General features: G+C 37.8%; 1 protein-coding gene across 2 annotated transcripts in view; it reads left to right on the top strand.

The window, feature by feature from the left end:
- UVRAG (UV radiation resistance associated) overlaps positions 1-20,683 on the top strand; it is a 463,865-nt gene that overhangs the window by 232,582 nt on the left and 210,600 nt on the right. For both annotated transcript variants that reach the window (XM_027848208.1, XM_027848210.1), the window contains one exon: positions 14,570-14,735. In XM_027848208.1, the coding sequence (XP_027704009.1) occupies positions 14,570-14,735 (166 nt within the window). The remainder of the gene's footprint in view (positions 1-14,569; positions 14,736-20,683) is intronic.

Genomic DNA, 20,683 nt, shown 5'->3' with positions numbered 1-20,683 from the left:
TCATCTGTAAAATGAGCTGGAAAAGGAAATGGCAAACTACTCTAGTATCTTTGCCAAGAAAACTCCAAAAGGGGTCACGAAGAGTCAGATATGAATGATAATGACTAAACAACAACAAGTGCTTAATAAATGCTTTGCATTTATTCATTTCTTTTACCTTTTAATTTCTAAACCTCTCATTCCCCCCTACCCCCCTACCTTTGTCACACCTTTTCCCTCCCCTGCTCATACACATAGATACATAAACTTGTCTTGTACAGCAGGGGAGCTTATTTTGCTAGTTGTAAAGAATATACCCAGGGTAACAAGAGTTCACTTTTATAGTGATGATAACATAATTACAGCTGCAGCACTGTCATTTTTTTGCATAGAGAAACTTCCATTTTACTATTTCAGTAACAGTACTTGCACCTTAAATTTGTACTTTATATTTTTAAAAGCTTTTTTTTTTTAACAAAGTTTATTTTGTCGGATCTTTCCAGAAACCCTTGTGAAGATAGGTAGGATAAGTATAGTATCTCCATTTTATAGTATGAGTTACATGACTTGGCTATAGAAATTTAGCTACCTAGTTGTGGAATATTGGGATTGGAATTTCCTCATGTATTTATTCCAGTTATTCCTGCTTCTCTTTTGTTTCAGAGTTACTACCTTATGTGATGATTATCAGTTATTGCATTCTAATTTAGGTCTTAGCTTTGATTCTGCCTTTTCCCTCACCTCTCCAATACTGTCAGTTACCAAATTCTATTAATTCTATCTCCATGGTATGTCTCATCAGTACTTTTCTGTTCCCAGAGCCGCTATCCAAACAGAAGCACTCATTATTCCCCCCCCAAGCCCCAGATATTATAGTAGCTTCCATATTCCTCTACTGTTTCCCTGCCCAAAATGTTCTTCATACATTAAGAAAATTTTTTTTCTAATATGGCAAAGTTACCATGCTACTTCTTTACTAAAAATCTTTAGTGGGACTTTATTACCTACTAAGTAATGTTCACATTCCTTTCCTTGGAATTCAAGGGTCTCTGATACAACCCTGCTTTTCCAGCCATGTGTCACATTATTCCTTTTCCTTGTAGCTAAATGAACACTCACTGCTCCTTCCCTCCCAAAATCAACTTTACAAACCCCACCAAACAAACAAGCAAATAAAACCACCATTGTGCTGTGCATTCCTACCCTCATGTCTGTACTTAGATAATTTCAATGCCTAGAATGTGTTCCCTTCTCCTCTTTTTTTTTTCTTCCAGTTTCTACGCATTTTTTTTAAAAAAAGATTATGCTACCTTAATAGTGTTGTTTTTTGGACCTTACGAAGCATTTTTTAAAAATTCTCTCCAGTTTTCAGTATTCCTCTGAATATTGATTCCTTCCCAGCTGCCTACCAACATTTCTGATCCTTAAAATCTTACTTGACTCTACCATCTCTTCAAACTATTGTCCTATACCACTCTTACTTTTTACAACCAAACTTTCAGAAAAAGCTGTCAGTTCTCCTTGCCTCCATTTCTTTTTTTCTCTTTCACTTTTCAGCCCTTTGTAGTCTGTCTTATGACTTTATCATTAACTGAAACTACTCCCTCCAAGTTGCCAATCTCTTTAAAAAAATAAAAAAAATTATTGATTTTTTTGTTTCTAAATAACTTGTATTTCCTACTATACCCCCCCTACCTTCCATTCCTCCCAGAGCTATTTCCCCCCCCCCTTTTTTTTTGGCTAGGCAATGGGGTTAAGTGACTTGCCCAGGGTCACACAGCTAGTAAGTGTTATGTGTCTGAGGCTGGATTTGAACTCAGGTCTCCTGACTCCAGGGCCAGTGCTCTATCTACTGTACCGCTTAGCTGCCCCCGCTATCTCTTCTAATAGAAAATAAGGAAAAGGAAATTACTTCAGCAAAATTAATCGACATAGAACATTAATATTCAGGTCTCATATCCATTATGATCTTATTGTAGTATATTGTGTAAGATATTTATTGGTCTAAGCTAATTCCAATCAAAAGCTCTCCAGTTTTTCTGGTAGTTCTTATCAAATAGGGATTTTATTCCCAATAATTTACGTTCTCTAGTTTTATTTAATACTGACTTAGCAATTAAGTTCAATTGTTCCTGATTCTTCTTTTTCTTGTCTTGTCTAGTGATCTACTTTTCTATTTTAACCACTTCCAAATTGCTTTGATGATTACTAATTTAGAGTAGAGTTTGAGGTTTGGAAGTTATTTCCCTTTACTCTCTACTTTTTTTTAATTAACTTGATTATTTAACTTCCAGCTGAATTTTATTATTTTTGCCTAGCTTTCATAAGCAATCCCTTTAGTAGTTTTATTAGTGTAGCTTTAAATCTATAAATTAATTTTGGTAGTATCATCATCATATTATATTTGTAAAAATCATAAGCAATGACTATACCTCCAATTAAATGTATTTCTTTAAAGAATGTTTTGTAATTGCATCTCTACAAGTCTTAAGTATGTATGCCTTGGTGGATTGATGCTGACATATTTTATGCATTTATTTTGAATAGTATGTCCCTTTATCACATTTCTTCCTGGATTTTGTTTTTGCTATTTAGAAATACTGCTGGTTTTTGAGAATTTATTTTTATATCCTGCTACTTTATTACTAAAGCTATTAATTGTCCCAGTTTCTTTGCTGATTCTCTGGGATTGTTTAAAATAGTCCATCATATTATCACAAAATAGAGTCAATAGTGTCTCCTCCTTGCCTTCGTTAATCCTTCAATTTCTTCCTTTGGTTTCACTGTTACTGCTAGCATTTCTAGAAGGGTCTGGTCAGAGTACGGAATGGAGATCTCCTTACTTTATTATGTTTATTGGGAAAGCTTTTGCTGTTTTTCTATTATGAATAATGTTAGGCTTTGGTTTTAAATAGTACACTTTTACAATATTTTAAAGATAGCCCTTTTATGCTTGTGGTTTATAGAGATTTAGCATAAATTAACATTTATATTGTAAAAAAAAATTAATCGACATACCCAAAACCTGATACGATATAGTTTTCCACACCAATGATTATTCTCCACTCCTGCCCCCTCTTAGTTCTGAAAAGAAAAAGAGTGGAAGGTAACATCCCATTTTCTTATCTTTTCTTTGGGGCCAAACTTGATCATTATAACTTCACAGAATTTAGTTTTGATTGTTTTGTTCTTTTTTGCATTATTGTAGTTATTGGATATATTGTTTTCCTTATTTTGCTTACTTCACTTTGAACCAGTTCATGTTAAGTCTTGCCAGGTTTCTCTGCATTCATCATATTAATTTTTTTAAACAACACAGTAATATTCCATCACGTACATGTACCACAGTTTGTTTAGTCTTTCCCTAGTTGATGGGAATCTAATTTGTTTCAAGTTCTTTGCTGCTACAACAAATGCTTCCATAAATATTTCGTTGTAATGGGGCCTTTGTTTTTGTTGTTACCTCCTTGATGTATATATCTAGCAGTTGGGTCTCTGGGTCAAAGGTCATTTAAATCAGGTTCCTGATATAATTCCAAATTTTTCCATAGTAGTTAAACCAATTCACAGCTTCACCAACAATGCACCAGTGTGCCTATCTTTCCACAACCACTCCAACATCGAATATTCTCATCATTTGTCGGTTTTTTTTTTTAATTTTGTGAGGCAGTTAGGGTTAAGTGACTTGACCAGGATCACACAGCTAGTAAGTGTGGAGGCTGGATTTGAACTCAGGTTCTCCTGACTTCAGGGCTGGTGCTCTATCTACTGCGCCACCTAGCTGCCCCAGTCATTTGTTATCTTTGCCAATTTGTTGGGTGTCAGGTGAAATCTCAGAGTTGTTTGTATTTCTTTTTTTATTATTGATTTGAACATTATTTCATGCAATTGTAATTCTTTTAAAACTGTTCATATTTTTTACATTGGGAAAATCAGTGATCTCTTAATTGGTAATTCTGATGACTTTTTTCCTCATCCTCATCCTTCTTGACTTCTTTGTAGCATCTGACATCTCTTTACCATCCTGCTCTTCTGAATATTCTTTTCTCTATGGGTTTTCATGACACTCTTTTCTTTTGGCTGTCTGACCTGGCTGACTACTCCTCATTCTCCTTCTCTTCTCATTAACTAGCATGCCTTTAACTTTAGGTATATTTCCAGGTGATTTCCTAGGCTTTTTCTTTCTACATTCTCTCTTAGTAACCTTATCAACTGCTACAGGTGTAATTATAATTTCTATGCATTTTGTTCCTAGATGTGTATTTACAACCTTAGTCTCTCTCCTCACCTCTATTCGCATGTCATCCACTGGCCTTTGGAGTTTTTTCAATAGGATATCCCAAAAGCATCTCAAACTAAACAATTCTGAAACCAAACTCTTTTTTTTTTTTTGTTTGGTGAGTTAGTTGGGTTTAAGTGACCTGCCCAGAGTCACACAGCTAGTGAGTATTATGTGTCTGAGGCCACATTTTAACTCAGGTCCTCCAGACTCCGGGGCTGATGCTCTATCCACTGTGCCACCTAGCTGCCCCTGAAACTAAACTCTTCACCCTTTGCCCCAGACCACCACATCTTCTAAACTTTCCTGTTTCTGTAAAGGGCACCACTAGGTAGCTATGTAGGTTCACAAACTTGGAGTTATCCGTAACTCCTCATATTTAATCCTTTTTTATACATAGTTAATCAGTAGTCAGATGTTTCTACCTTTCAGATCTTTCATGTTCAACCCTTTAATTCTACTCATGTGACCATCACCTTAGTTAAGACCTTTATCACCTATTGTCTAGACTATTACAGTATTCTTTTTATTGGTTTCCGTTTCTAAAGGTTCTCTCCTTTCCAGTCCATCTTTCATACAGCTACTAGAATGATTTCCGTAATACACAAGTCTAAAACCATGTCAGTCCCTGACTCAGTAGTAAATGCCAGTGGCTCCTTTTTACCTCTAGGGACAAATACACATTACTTTCTAGCTTCACCCCCACCCCCCCCCATCAATCCGGCATTTATTAAGTATTTCTGGTGTTCCAGGCACTGTGTTAAGCCCTGGGGAATACAAAGACAAAAGTAAAACAGACCCCACCCTCGTGGAGCTTTCTATCTCTTGGGGAGACAACCATTATCTATATAAGTATATGTAAAATAAACACAAGATAAGTCAGACCCCCAAATCCTGGATTAATCCCATTCTAGTACTCTGCTCTTCATTTCTCTATTTTTAGCTCAGGAAGCTTTTGTAGAGAAACATTTAGGGGCACACACTAGGATATCATGTGGGATGGGCCAATTACTCATTCCAGTCTAGAGCCTAAACCCTATATGTGATTAAAGTGTTTCATATTCTGGACTGGGCTTCCCTAGTCATAAGCTAGGAACTGCCCAATTTTCATAGCCTGCCTCCAGTGAAGCATTCCACATTGATGTCCCTGATAGGTTATGGAAAAAGTGTATGTCCAAGCGACTCTTTCTTTTGGTTGTATTTGCCAAGGTCCTTGTGGCCACAGATTTGGGTAGCAGTGAATTTCTCCAAATAAATATTTGAATAGAATACTTGGTCACCAAATAAAATCTTGAACATTTTCTTAGGAAACACCTAGAGTTTATTTAAGGGGCTTTTAGTGTCCTTCACGGTGGTGATAGAAGACAGAACAGAAAGGACTTTGATCTTCTGAGTCAGAGCTTATTCAGTAAAAAATAGTGAGAAAGCTAGAGTAGAACCTTGGACATGGCCCACACAGTACAGTTGCTCCTCGCTAGTTGTCTCCAAAATAAAGTTAATTGTGGCAGGAGGGTCATATTTAGCCATTTCATCATGAAAGCCCCAAATTGTGATGAATCTGAGGAAAAGTGAACATTTTTTCTTGGACCAGGCATTCCCCCGGCTCTTCCTGATCCTCACATCATAAGCTGCATCAGTCAGCATGAAGACCAAGCTGTTGTGGAGCAGGTTTAAAATTCAGTTAGTGGCAGAAGTGAGCAGACCATGCTTAAAATATGCAACTGATTGTGGACTTTTCCTTGAACTATTTTTCTCATAAGGAATTCTGTTGAGTCCCAGGACATAGCCATCTTCAGTTACAACTTCATACTCTTCATTTGAGTAGCCTGAGTAAGTGATGATTGACAAATATTCATGTCGACCTCTCAGTCATCAGGTTTCCTTTTCCCAAAGAAATCATGTGTTGGTCAAGCAAATAGAGCAGACTCAAAGCCACCACCTAGAGTTACACAGATGGTATCTGAGGCAGGATTTGAAACCAGGTCTTCCTGACTCCAAGTCCAGCACCTGACCTTAGGTACCTAGTGAGGCAGCTTCTCAAATGAACAGAGAACACACTCAATCCTCATGACCTGTGGAATCAGGAAGGTCCTGTCAGTGATCAGCAGCTCACCCTTCAATGCAGGACCCTTAGAGGAACATTCCTGTACTGGCTGGTGCTGGGTGGAGCAGAGCTGGGTTAGTCTTCTTGCCCTCTGTAACTTTTTAAGCCCTTCTCAAACTGGTTGTAATCTGCCTTTTTAGTCTTATTATTCATTACTCTCCATCCCACGCTCTAGTTTAACTAAATTGTCCTTTTGGCTGTTACTTTTACTGAAGTCTCCAGTTCTCATTACCAAACCTTTGTACTGACTGTTCCATGCCTGAAATGCTCTCCTCCCTCTTCTCCACTTCTTAGAATGATTGCTTGCTTTTGTTTAAAGCTCATCTCAAATTCTGTGTTTACATGAGTCTTCTCTTAATCACTGTAGCTCCTAGCTCCTCTCCTTCTCTTGAAATTACCTTGCATCTATTTTTACAGGCTCTGTGTGTGTGTGTGTGTGTGTATACACATACATCTTATCTTCCCCATTGTAAAGTGAATTTCTTAACGGCAAAGGACTGTTTGATTTTTAATTTTGCATCCCCAGTGCCTAACACTGTCATATATTTGTTAGATGTTTGTTGGTTGATTGATTAGTTCTCTAAAGCATTTAGTTGAGTTAATATTCAGTGTAGTTAACCAGTTATCTCATTTTCTCCTACCGTTTCAGCTTTCTAAGGAAAGCCCCCTCCGAGCTCCCAAGAATCTCCCCATGTAAACATTTTCTCTTCCCCAAGACCTAACACTGTATCCTGTGACACTTAATAAATGTTGAATGAATGAATTCTCTTACTTTGTAAAATGAATGAGTTGGATTAAATGATTTCTAAGGCCCCTTCCAGCTCTCTATCTCTCTAACTTTACTCTCAAGGGCCTGGTTGTTTTCCTTAAGAGCAGTGTTGATTAACTAGACTGATCTTGACTTTGGGTAGTTAAGTTATGTATTAGCTGTAACTATTCTGTAATTTGTGAAAAACAAGCTCTCTACTGATTTTTTTTTTTGCCTTAATGTTCCTTAGAAGGTATTTCCCATAAATCTGTGCTCAGTGACAAGTGGAAACCGTCAATTTAGCTTTTTGGCTCTGAAAACTCAAAAGCATTCAAGAAGGCCTAAATGGAATGGTACTAAATAAATATCCCAAGTCATATTCTATAACTGTCATTCTCACTCTTGATTATGCAAGAACTCCAGTTTTCTAATCCTGAAAAACTCCTGTACATCTTGTTTGTGTTAAGTTAAAGTGGTGGTCTGTCACATCAGTCTGCGCTGTGAAGCGTTTTGATTCCTATTTGGTTTTCCTTTGGAGTGTCCATTTACCTAACTTGGCACAAACTATTGGAGACAGCAGTGTTATAGTTCTTACCTAATGAATATATATTTTTATATATTTCTTTCTAGAGGAATTAGTCTAGCTCTTACAGTATTTGCTAAAAAATAAAAATCTGACTGCTGAAAAGGTGAAATGTTCCATTATGCTTAAGGAGTTTTATTCTCTCCTATGCAAATTAACTCCCAGGAAATATAGGCATAATTTAAAAAAAAAAAAGCTTTTCTGAATTGCATTGAATTACATTTGTGAAACCAAAACTTTGTTTGTTGATAGTTGATATCATTATTACCCTTTTAAGCAGACCTTAAATGCCACCCTTTCTTTGAAGCTTTATAGAACTCATTGATTTTAGGACTAGACACAATTAGAGAACTTTTAGAATAGTCCCCTCATTTTTCAGATGAGGAAACTGAGAGAGAAAATATGTTTTGCCCAAAGTCACAGAATAAGTGAATAGTTACCATAATAACAGCCCAGTACAAGAATCTAGGTCAGTACACTTCTAGCCTTCTGTTGTTTCTATTTACCCATGCTGCTTTTTCTGATCGTTTCCGTCAATGGTGAACCTTCCTTCATCTGGTCTTATAACACTATGTGTGCATCCTATTTATTTTTCATATTCTAATATATAGTTGAATAGTTTGTATACATGCTGTATCTCCACTACTTGATGATAAATTCCTTGCAAGTAAGACATTGTTTTAGTTATCTTTGTATTTTCCCTAATATGTATCAATGTATTGCATGTGATAGACAGTGAATGAATGAATGATTGTAGTATTCAGCACCACACTACAGTAATTTTCTGTATGTGCCTCTGTTAGATCCTTTTTTTTTCCTAATTTATTCTTTTTAACAGCACACATCCTTTTTTCAGTTTTATGGTATTAACTTTGACTTCCCTGGGTACCTCCCAATGTACATCTTAGGAAACCACTTTAGGGGCAGAAAGTATGCTTTCTAAAGTGCTTAGTGGTAGGAAAAAGTGCTAGATTAGGAAGTCAAGAGGAGTTTAAATTGTAGCCCTGTGTGATTATGGGTAAGTTGTTAATCTTTCCTGTGCCTCAGTTTCCTCATCTATAAAATGTGAATGCTACCCTAACTTACAGAGTTGTTCTGGGACAAATACTTTATAAACCCTGAAAAGCTATTGAAATAAGTGCTAGAGCTTTTGGCATCATTTGCAGAAAAATACCAACAAATCAATCTTTAATAGATAATGAAACTTTAAGCCAAACAGAAGCACAAACATTCTAAATGATAAACAGAAATTTAAGGAATTGGTGGAGGGAAAATGATGTTTGAATTGGAGTTCTTTTCTTTTTTCCTGCCACAGGCTTAAGATTCATTTTTGTTCACTTTTCCTCTCCCCCAGTATAACTATCTAGAACCTTACTAGCTCCCTGGAGTAGCATAAGAAAGAGAAATCCTTGCTCTGCTTTAGGTGTTAGGGACGTCATCAGGTCTTACTGGAAAAACAGACCTCCAAGAACCTGAACTCAGACTTTGGCAGGTAAGAAGCCTGTCAGACCTGGAAACTTGGAAGCTAGTCTTATTTTGGTATAAGGGAGGAAAGTGCTTGGCAACAGAATAGACTGCCCAAGGCTCCGGGGCCAGGCATAGCCCATTACTACCCACTGGAGCTTCAGTTTTCCCATTGGAGACTGTGGCAGTCTTAAGGCTTGAGCTAATGAAGCAACCCTGATACAAGCAGCTTCCCTACCAGATGGTGGTTTTCCTTCTGAGCCTGTGGAAACCCCTTGAGCCCTGTTGGGCTTCACCTATGGTCCCGTTAAAATTCTTTTTAATATAAATCCACGGGATTGGAAACCTAACACCGTTGTGTTTAATAGCAAGGCTGTGGCTGAAGCCCTGTTACAACTGTACCTCTTAATAGGAAGTGATGCAGTTGGTTTTTTCTATTGCTTTGTTTTATTGTTTTGATAGGCAGAGGGAGGTGTTCTGTGGTGGTGACAGTAGTAAATGCATTTCTTCTTGAATTTAGGTTTCTACTTCTGGGGACTTCTTTCAGATATGTATATATTTGTATCTTTCAGTTTAAACAAAATCATTTTAATCATTAAAGACTTTAAAGTATCATGCTTGTACTTTAAGATGTGTTGAGGCAATGGCCTGTTCCCATATAACACAAATGTAAGGTCTTGCTGTTTGGGACCCCTTTGGGAATGAAAATAAATAAATAAAATTAATTAAAAATAGCAGAGCCTTTGGCATTGCACATTTAACTTTTTTGGAGACTAATTGAGAAGCCACCTACTGCTACTCCCTACCCCCATCCCCAGCCGAAGGTTTTCAAATTCTGCCTCAGTCAAATTATATCAGAAAGAAAATTAGGATCATAGGGTTTAGAGTTAGAAAGCACCTTAGAGGTTATCTAGTCCTAGAGCAGGAAAGATGCTGAGGAAGTAACTAAAGGATCTGCTTTTGAATGTTGCCTCTACTACTAACCCTGTGGCCTTGGACAAAGGACTTAGCCTCTCTGAGCCCCTGTTTCTTCATGTATAAAAATGAGGCATTTGGACTAGATAGTTTATAAACTCCCTTCGTGCTCTGAAATCTGTTTCATGAATGATATCACTTTACAGATAGGGAAATTTATCGGCAGAGCTAAGATTTGTATCTAAGACTTTCGCCTCCAGATTTAGTGTTTCTTACCCTGCACTGAATATTTCTAAATAAATTCTCATGATAGGTCAGTTTCACTTAATTGTTATGACACTGTGTAAAGGTCATTTGAGTTCCAAAATAGAAATGAATGAAATTCATCTTAGTGTAAGATTTGTTTTGAGAGCATTGTGCTTGGTCCTGGGGGAAAAAAAAAGAAAGTAGGAGACTCAGCCTCTTAATTCTCAGTGGGTAATGATAATAAGAGCTGACCTTCCTATGGCAAGTAAAGGTGGCTTCTGTACTTTTCTTAAAACTAGCAGGTTCTGGACTTAGCCAGCCAGGTCCAGCCCTTCTTGCCAGCTGTGCGATTACAGGCAAGCTGCTCCACCTCTCTGACCCTAAATGGGGACAACATTGGAAGTACCACCAAACTCCCAGGTGGTTGTCAATTTGAAACTGCTATTCAGATGTGGAAAGTTGACATTATAAATAAAAATAATCAACATAGCATCTCTGAAACAAATATACAAGATGTGTAGCATCTGTAAAAAATGTTTTTATAGCATTTTAAGGTTTGCAAAGTTCTTTGTGTCCATTATCTCGGTTGACCTTCGCAACAACCCTCTAAATTAAGTGCCACAGCTGCTATTGTCTTCATTTTACATAGGAGGAATCAGATGCTAAATGATTTACTTAGAGTTTCCCAGCTAATAAACATTAGAGGTAGGATTTGAACCAAGGTTCAGCATGCTCTTCCACCACCCCACCTACCAGTTGCCTGTGAATATTATCCAGGTTCCCAATTTGAATATTGCCTGTTTTCTACTTTAATGTTTTCTGGGCTAATCAAAGGTCCATTCAGAGAGACTGATATAACAGGCTGGAAAAATCACTGGGAATAATAATATAGCTTACATTTATGTTTATAGTTTGTAAGTTATTTTCCTTAAAGCACTTCTACCCTAAAGCCATCTCTGCCCTTTTCAGATGAATTAACCAAAACTCTGGAAGTATGGAATGATTTATTTGCCCAAGAACACATAGTCAGTGGCAGACTTGGTCTTTTAGCTCCCTTCACATGAAGAGGTGGCTCTTCTCCCTGCTGAGGGAGGCAAACCCCTTTATATGCACAAGTGGTCCCATTCCATCCTTTCTTCTACTGGCTGATTCCCTAGTACCTACAAACTTGCCTGTCTCCCTTATCTCAAAAAAGACTCAGTTGCTCCATCTATCCCTGCTGGCTATCATCCTGTGTCCCTCCTCCCTTTTGTGGTGAAACTCCTTAAAGAAGGCTATCTAAATATATGCCTCCACTTTCTTTTTCTTTCACTCTTTTTAACTCTCTACAGTCTGCCTTCTGACTTCTTCATTCAACCAAAACTTCTCTTACTAATCACCTGTTAATTGCCAAATCTAGTGGCCTTTTCTCAATCCTCATCCTTCTTGATCTTTCTGCAGCCTTTGACTCTATAATATTTCACCTTTTTCTCCTGGATACTCTTCTTTCTAGGTTTTTGTGGTTCTCCAGTTTCTCCTTCTACTTGTCTGATCTCTTCTTTTCAGTCTTCTTTGCTATATCTTCATCCCAGTCAGTCCTGACAACTGTGCTGTTTCCTGAGCCCTTTCCCTTTCTTCTGTTTTACTTGGTGGTCTCAGCAATTTATGGTTTCAGTTATCATCTGTATAGAGACAACTCTCAGATCTACTTGTCCAGGCCCAGCCTTTCTTCCAACCTCCAGGCTCTTATCCCTAATTATCTATTAGACATTTCAAACTGTATGTCCTATATACATCTTAAACTAACATGTCCAAAACCAAACTCATTATCTTACTCCCTAAACTCTACCCTCTTCCATACTTTCTTATTAGGGTTTAGACTACCACCATCCTTCTAGTTACCCAGACTTGAAATCTAGGTGTCATCCTTACCTCCTCACTCTCTTCTCCTATCTTTATAACATCTCTCATACTCCCCATTCTTTCCTCTGACACTGCCTCACACCTAGACTATTGCCGTAACCTGCTAGTTGATCTCTGTGCCTCTTCCAATTCCAATCTATCTTCTACTTAGCTGTCAGACTGATCTTCCAAAAGCCCAAATCTGACCACATCACCCCCATTTAAGAAATTCCAGTGACTCTATTACTTGCAGGATCAAATATATTCCTTCTGTTTGACTTTTAAAACCTTTTATAACCTGGCCCCTTCTTACTGTTCCATCTTTTTACACCTTACTCCTTGCCATATACTGTGCTGTAAAGTGATACTAACCTTCCTGTTGTCCCTTCAGCAAGACATTCTAGCTACCACCTTCAAGTGTTGTTACTCTGTCCCCCATCCCTGCAGTTTTCTCCCTTCTCATTTCTACCTTCTAGCTTCCTTCCTTAAAGTCTCAGCTTTTTTTCTTTTATAAGAAGTTTTTTTCATTCCTCACTTATCATAATCTTCCCCCTGAGACTGCCCCAAGTTATCCTATTTGTATCTTATTTATATTTAGTTGTTTGTGGTCTTTCCCATCAGACTGTGAGCTCCTAAAGAATTAAAGAATAGGGACTTTTTTTCCCTCCTTTCTTTGTATCCTAAGTGCTTAGTACAATTCCTGATTCATAGTAAGTCCTTAATAAATACTAGTTGACTGATGCCCAAGTTGAGCATTAATTCCACTCTCCAGTGATACTACTCATCATCAAAGGTGTAGTATGGTCCCTTTCATAAGAAGTTACAATGCCAGAGGTAAAAGAACAGCATAAGAAGGCAGTGAATAGCAGTGAAGTCAGAAAATACACAAGGAGAGGTTGTCCCTTATTCTTTTATGAATTCTGTGTTGCTTACGTGGAATTTCTCAGATTATGCATTTAAATCTTTTAAGTGATTTTTCTTTTTAAGGCAATTGGGGTTAAGTGACTTGCCCAGGGTCACACAGCTAGTAAGTGTCAAGTGTTTGGTCTGAGGCCGGGTTTGAACTCAGGTCCTCCTGACTTCAGGGCTGGTGCTTTATCCACTGTGCCACCTAGCTTTCTCTGATTTTTTTTTAACTTTGGGGACACATTGGGCAATTACTTTTGTTGCTCTCTGGGGAATGGAGAAAGCTTTTATGTTACATTACTTACTATCAGTTGAGTGCCTGAATGATCATTTATCACTTTGTAGGCAGTGGCAGAAAACTGGATGGTGAGTTAAAAATGTAATTATCTATAGCTTCTTAAAAGTTAGATGACTACATCTATGTGTAGGATAATATATACATCTTTCCACAAGTGCTTTTATCTAAAATGCATGGATTAGATGGTATACAGACTATAATATCTATAACCTTTTGCTTTGACTGTTTCAAAACTGTGAATTGTTTGTGCTGGCTATCTCACCTTCAGATAATACCATTTTTCTAGAATTATTTCTGCATCAGTTTTCTTAATGGCATGAAGCCAGTAGGCATGCAACTTCATAACATGATTTACAAGTTTGTGTTTTTAACCCCAGAATTAACTTTTTTTTTTGTCTATTGTTTGGAGAATTGTTAATAGTAGAAGAAATATAATGTTTCTGTAGTGCTGTGTATTTAATTACACCAAACTAATTGTAGTATCTAATAAACTGTGGTGACTGTGGTCCCCCTTGTTATAGGCTGGGGAAGAAGGGCACAGAAGTTTGAATAGTCTTTGATTGTATTGTTAACTACAGGGATACCTTGCTTAGCCTCGTTAATTGATTACATGAAAATACAACATATCCAAAATGTTATGGGATGGGGGGTGGGGATGGCATAGTTCTTTAGGGACAATATTTATGCATATATAGTAAGGAGAATGGTGATAGAAAGCATCTGATGATCCTGGCAGTTAATCCTGATAAGGCTTGAGTGCTAACTCAAATTGTCACTGACCGTTTAGCCAAATGACATTACTTTGGGGTTTTGAAACTGTTGAAGATGGAGCTTACTTACAATGTTTAGCATTCTTGGAGAAGGACATTAGTCAAGGCTATGTTATGCAGAGTATGCCTGTAACATGGGGTGCCTGGAACATATCCAATATAATTCTTATTATCCTGTTTTCTAGGGATCAACTTTTAAAGGAATAGGGTAAAGCAAGAGGCTTTTTAAAAACAGATTTACAATTTTAAAAAATCATGTTTAGATTAATTCTAAGTGTCTTGCTATTTAATAGTTTAAAACATTATTTTCTTTTTGAAAACAGAACCCTAGTGTTTCCATAGTTCATTTCTATGGGTAAATAAAGATTTCTTGTGTCTTTGCTTTTGAATCGGCAGCAAAAGATGACGGAAGCATTGCCGTTGCTCTTGGATACACAGCACATTTAGTCTCCATGATTTCCTTCTTCCTTCAAGTGCCCCTCAGATATCCCATAATTCACAAGGGATCCAGATCAACAATCAAAGACAACATCAATGACAAGTTGACTGAAAAGGAGAGAGAGTAAGTGTCTATTTTTGTGTGCTTTTTGCTGTACACCATAGAGCATATGATAAAAATCTTGATCCAGTTATTGGCCATATGTACATGTTGGCTCTTTGTGAATATTACAAATAGCCTTCTAGGATTTATAAGGTGCTTTCCTTATAACCTTTCCTCATAAATAGAAAGTAAATGACTTGCCCACAGTCATAGAGTTAGTAAGTGTTGGTTTTGAACCCAGATCTCTTTGATTCCTGAATACTTCCTCCACTATATCAATGCTGGCTCTCCTGGTGTGATAAGGGCAAGGCCAGAATTTGAGTTTTCTTTTTCATACTCCAAGTTATTTTTGGTGTTCTTGTAATAGTTGGGAAATAAGAATTGAGTGACTCATTGGCCAAACTGTTCTAAAAGATTTGTTTTAGGAATCCTCCATTGCAATATTGTCTGAATCTTCTGGCTATTGGTATGCATGGTATTGGAGTCCTGAGTCCATGATGTCTTAGCTCTCCAGTTTTTATGGTAATGCCTATTTCTTATTCCCCATCTGGCCTTTGTGAAGTGCCAGTCTAGAAGGCTGTCCTGCCTGAAGGATGCCTTCCACACCTGCACACTGTCAAGGGAATATCACTGTGAGGCTTATGACTGTACCACCTGAGGGAATGTCACCAGAGCCCAACTACTAGAGATTTTTCCTCTCCTGAATCCCTGAATTATAGTAATTTATTACACATTCATTGGACTTTTACTCTCTGCAATCTCCTAGATAAAAACTGGAAGCTACTTGAATAATCATCTAGTCTGTCCACCTCATTTTATAGGTAAAGGCACTGCTGGTAGGTTGGGAGGATTACTAAAATAATTAAGCTTAGACTGTCATCAAAGCATTTAATATTTGTTAGACAAAAAAATAATCAAAAAGTTAGTAGTATAAATATAATACACAGCAGAGAGAGAAGTGCAGGAAAAATACCAAAAGAAAGTTCATGAATGGGAGACATCTTTTCTGATTTGGGAGGTCAAAGAAGAGTTCATAAAGGAAATGGTCTTTGAGCCAGACCTTGAAGGATGTCAGAAATGTTGAAAGGAAGATACTAAGAAATGATGTCAGGGGCAGCTAGGTGGCACAGTGGCTAGAGCACTGGCGCTGAAGTCAGGAGGACCTGAGTTCAAATTCGGCCTCAGACCAAACACTGGATACGTACTAGCTTTGTGACCTTGGGCAAGTCACTTAACCCCAGTTGCCTTACCAAAACAAAAAAAAAAAAAAAGGAGTGAATGAAGCCACAGAATGGAGAACGTAGAAGATAGGTTTAGTGGATTGCACATCATACAATTTGCTTTTAAGCTATGATCTGTGAAGGACAGTTGTGTAAGGTAAGACTGGAAGCATATGTTGCTGTTTAGGTCCTTTGGTCCACAGTGCCTGGAGGCAGTGTAATTCAGTCAAAAGGGACCTAGATCTGGAGTTCAAAACTCAGCACTGCCACTTATTGCCTATGTGACCTTGGGCAATAGCAAAAACAGTGAATGATATTTATAGAGGGCTTTAAGGTTTATGAAACGCTTTAAGTCTGTGAGTTGTATACTGTAGGTATTATTCTCATTGTCCAAGTGAGGAAACTGAGTCTCAGAGAGGTTTAGTGATTTGCCCATGATTGCATTAGTGTCAGGTGAGAACTGAACCCATGTCTTCCTTATTTCAAACCTAGTTCCCCTGTTTCACCAGGCTGCCACTTCACCTTTCTGGGGCTCAATTTCTTCATATAGAAAATGAGGAAATTGGACTGGGTGGCTTTTGAGGTTTTCCCAGGTCTAAATCTATGATCCTGTCTCAGTCCTTCTCTGTGAATGAGAAATGTATGTGCTCTCAGATCTTTCATTGAACTATTGTAAAGAATAGTGTTTGAGACTCTTCAGAAACAGAAGCATTGTAAATCACTTTTGCTTGTATTTTGAGTTAACAAAAATCAAGACTTTAAAAAAGACCATAATATTGTGCATTAGTAATAATGTACCTTCCTTCTAGTATTTCTGATTGGGGAGCTGAATGAAGACTTGATAAAGGAAATGGTCTTTGATCCAGGCCTTGAAGATTGGCAGAATTTCACCTTAGATTCCAGGCTGAGTTCTGCACACATTAACAATGGCCTTCTTTTAGAAATTCAGATGTGAGGGGGAGCTAGGTGGCGCAGTGGATAGAGCACTAGCCCTCGAGTCAGGAGGACCTGAGTTCAAATCCGGCCTCAGGCCAGACACCTGACACTTACTAGCTGTGTGACCCTGGGCAAGTCACTTAACCCAAATTGCCTAAAAAATAAAATTTTAAAAAAAAAGAAATTCAGATGTGCTGACGTTCTTGTCACTTTTGCAATGTTGCTGTCACTTCTAACAGACAGAACCAACAGATGCATTGCTGATCCTTTCAGAAGACCAGAACTCTGGCTTTCAGGAAGTGTAGTGTCTGTTTCCCAGTCTTGGTTTTTAAATCATACAATACAGCCAGGTCTCTTGAAGTCCAGCTGGTTATAAAGTAAGCAGGCAGCTACAGTGCAGCTCTGCTGAGTTTTTGTTTCACTGAACTTACAAAAATGATGCCATTGCCACAACCTTTCAGAGAAGAACCTGAGGAAAAATGAAAGCTTTGTTGAGCCTAAGGATTAAGTTATCCTCTCTGCTATTAAGATCAGGCAGTTGTGATAGCACAAAGCTCTAAATAAAACTTAGACTAGAGAAAGAGGATCTGACTAATCCATCTTTTTAGTATTCAAAAATACAGAAGAAATGACTGATGTTTTTCATAAACCTTTACCTCTCCAGTGATAATATAATAAAATGAACGTGGGACCTGTGTAAACCGAATGCTCTAGTAGGTAAATTGATGTAACTAAGATAGTCTTCCAGCATCTTGTGGTATGTTGAGAGCAGCTGCTGTTCTCAGCCTTTCGAGCACTTAGTCTGCAAGATATATGAGAGGGAGTTGGTGTAAATAAATTGCAGTAAACTCTTAAAAGAAGAAATGAGGTTAAAGGCCAAATTTGTCATAGCATCTTTTGTGGATTCAGTGTGATTTCTTTAAAGCACTTGGCAGGATCTTCCTGACCTGACATACCATCAGAACAGAGGTTAAGTGTTTTTTCACCAGGTTCTCATGGTAATTCCCAAGCAGAAGCTTCACTTGGAAGGGGAATGTAATTTGTTACTTTTCTGAATCTCCTTCTAAGAGGCCCACGTCCTGGAATAGCTAACTCTCTTGTCCTAAGAATCATCCTTTTCTTACCCAGTTGTTTTTATAAATAGGGTGGCTCATTTAGACACAGACCCTTTTATTACCATATGCTTTTGCCAAAAGGCTACTATTCATTTCAACTTAACAAACATATGTTTACCACCAGCTGAGTGCAAAATAAGTAAATAAAATCCAAATTAGATTACAGATGGAAAAGAGAGGATCAAAGTGCTATGGAGGAGTAATAAATAATTTCTGGCTTGGAAAGATCATGGCTGGCTTCCTTCAAGAAGTAGCAGCTGAACTGGACCTTGAAAGAAGAGAAGGATTTCAACAGGGGCCAGGAAAGAGCATCCAGTCAGTAAGCAGGCATTTATTAAGCACTATATGTGAGGAACTATGCTGGGCACTGGGGATGTAAAAACAGAGAATGAAGCAATCTCTGTTATCAAGACACTTATCTAATGGGGGAGGCAATAAATACTTATGAATATATATTGAATAAATTTAAAGAGCATAAATACAAAGTAGTTAAATAAAGGAGGGAGGGTCCAGAAAATATTTTATTTAGAACAGTGAGATTCTGTGAGACAGGTTGGAATAGAATTCATTTTGAGTGTGGGGGATGGCCAGGACATAGACACAGAGATAAGAGATGGAGTATGATGTGAGAAAAAGAGAGAAGGCTAATTTAGCTGGATTTCAGAATATAGGGTGGGGAGTAATGTCAACTGAAGCATGTAGATAGGGTATAGTCTTCTGTTATCCTTCATATGAATATGCTCATCTCACTTAATCTCAGTATGTCCATCTATCAAAATGACAATAGTGCTGCCTCTATTATTGCCTCTCTCATGTGACTTCTTTGAATGTCCAGTACTGGATGGAGGGGATATGTCAAAACAGAACTACACAAAAAAAAATCTAGGGATTTGAGTGGACTTTGAGTTCAGTAGGAATCAACATTGTATTGTATTAGGAAAGAGTTAAGTCTTAGACAAGATTAATTGAAGTATAATATACAAAACCTCTGGTGATGAAAGTCCTATGGTACTTTACCCTGGGTAGACCTTATCCAGAATTGTGTGCCCAATTCTAGACACCACATTTTAGAGCACACACTAATAATTTGGATCAAATCCAGAGGAAGATGACAAGTACAGGGAGGGAACTGGCAATCATGTTATACAAGGGTTCTTAACCCAAGGCTCATGAATGTTTTTCTTTTGTATTTTGGTAGCTATATCAATATAATTGGTTTTCTTTGTAATTCTATATATTTTTATTTTATACATTTAAAATCATTATTCTGAAAAGGAATTCATCAAAATAGGGAAGCCCAGAACTTCACTAGACTGCCAAAAGGATCCATCTCTCACACACACACACACACACACACACACACACACACAAACACACACACACACACGTTTATAACTCCTATTATATGGGGATGATTTGAAGAAACTGTGAATATTTAACATGACAAGATGTTATCAAATAGACATTTTACTTCTGGTTTCCATGGCAGATGGTTGGTTGCAGGAGGAGCAGAGGAGAGAAGAATCTGAACAGAATAGGAAGGACAACAAAATTGTTTTGGGGATTTGAAGGGGGTGGTGAGGAAGAGGTCGGAGATTGAATTTGGGGAGGGGAAGTTTGGCAAAATTTGGCAAAAAAAAAAAATCTCCAATTCAGCTGTTGATCTAAATTCTACTTCTAGATTGTAAGAGAATCAAGATTAAGGATGATTAGAATATATAAACAGATCAATAGGATCTAGGAAGATTAGAGTTAGTTGACTTCAAGTAAGAAATGGTAATTGGAAGAAATAGAGATTTAGTCATTAAGCCTTTCTTAAGCAACTTTGTTGTTTTTATGTCTGACTCTTCTTGACCCCATTTGGGGTTTTCTTGGCAAATTACTGGAGTGGTTTACCATTTCCTTCTCCAGCTCATTTTACAAATGAGGAACAAAGGCATACAGGGTTATAAATGATTTATCCAGGGTCACACAGCTAGTTAGTTGTTTGAGGCCAGATTTGAACTAAGAAAAGTGAGTCTTCTTGACATCAGGACTGATACTCCAGCCACTGTGCTACCTAGCTGCTCTTCAGCACCTGTTGTGGGCTAAGCACTGAGGATACAAAGAAAGGCAAAAGACAATCCCTATTCCCAAGGAACTCAAAGGCTTAATGGGGAGATAATAGGCCTACAACTCTGTATAAACAACTCTCACCTATGGCTCCAAGAAGCTCTAGTATGCCCAGTGGCCATACCTTGGTAAACCATTTCAGCAGATGCGCTAACCCAGGTTGAGGGTGACTGACAAGCCTCAAACCCATCAGTGGGTTAGGGGGATGTCTACCACAGGCAAATGAAAACTTTTTCTGCTAGAATGGGCAGATGAAAACAGTTTGTTCCAAAGGCCATGAAGGCAGCTGAAGCAGGTGGTCTGGCATGCTTAAAGCTTGGTCAGACATCAAAGATGCTATGGTAATTCATTGTATCCTGAGACATCACCAATTATTCTGACTTTTGTCTTGCAACTGGACTTCAATGTCTCTAGAAGAAAGAGTGAGGCCTGATGACTGTGCAACTGTGCCTCACTTAAATCCAGTTCATGAGCAAGTGAACACATCATCTTGTGACGTCATTGGTCATCTTTGAAAGTGAAGGACAAACAACAACAAGGATACATGTAGTATAAATTGAAGATAATCGATAGAAGGGGAAGAGTA

This window comes from Vombatus ursinus, unplaced genomic scaffold, assembly GCF_900497805.2.
Source record: "Vombatus ursinus unplaced genomic scaffold, bare-nosed wombat genome assembly UNPS02005659.1, whole genome shotgun sequence".
Taxonomy (NCBI): Eukaryota; Metazoa; Chordata; class Mammalia; order Diprotodontia; family Vombatidae; genus Vombatus; species Vombatus ursinus.
The sequence above is the reverse complement of the archived record's forward strand: the minus strand, read 5'-3'. Positions and strand labels throughout refer to the sequence as shown.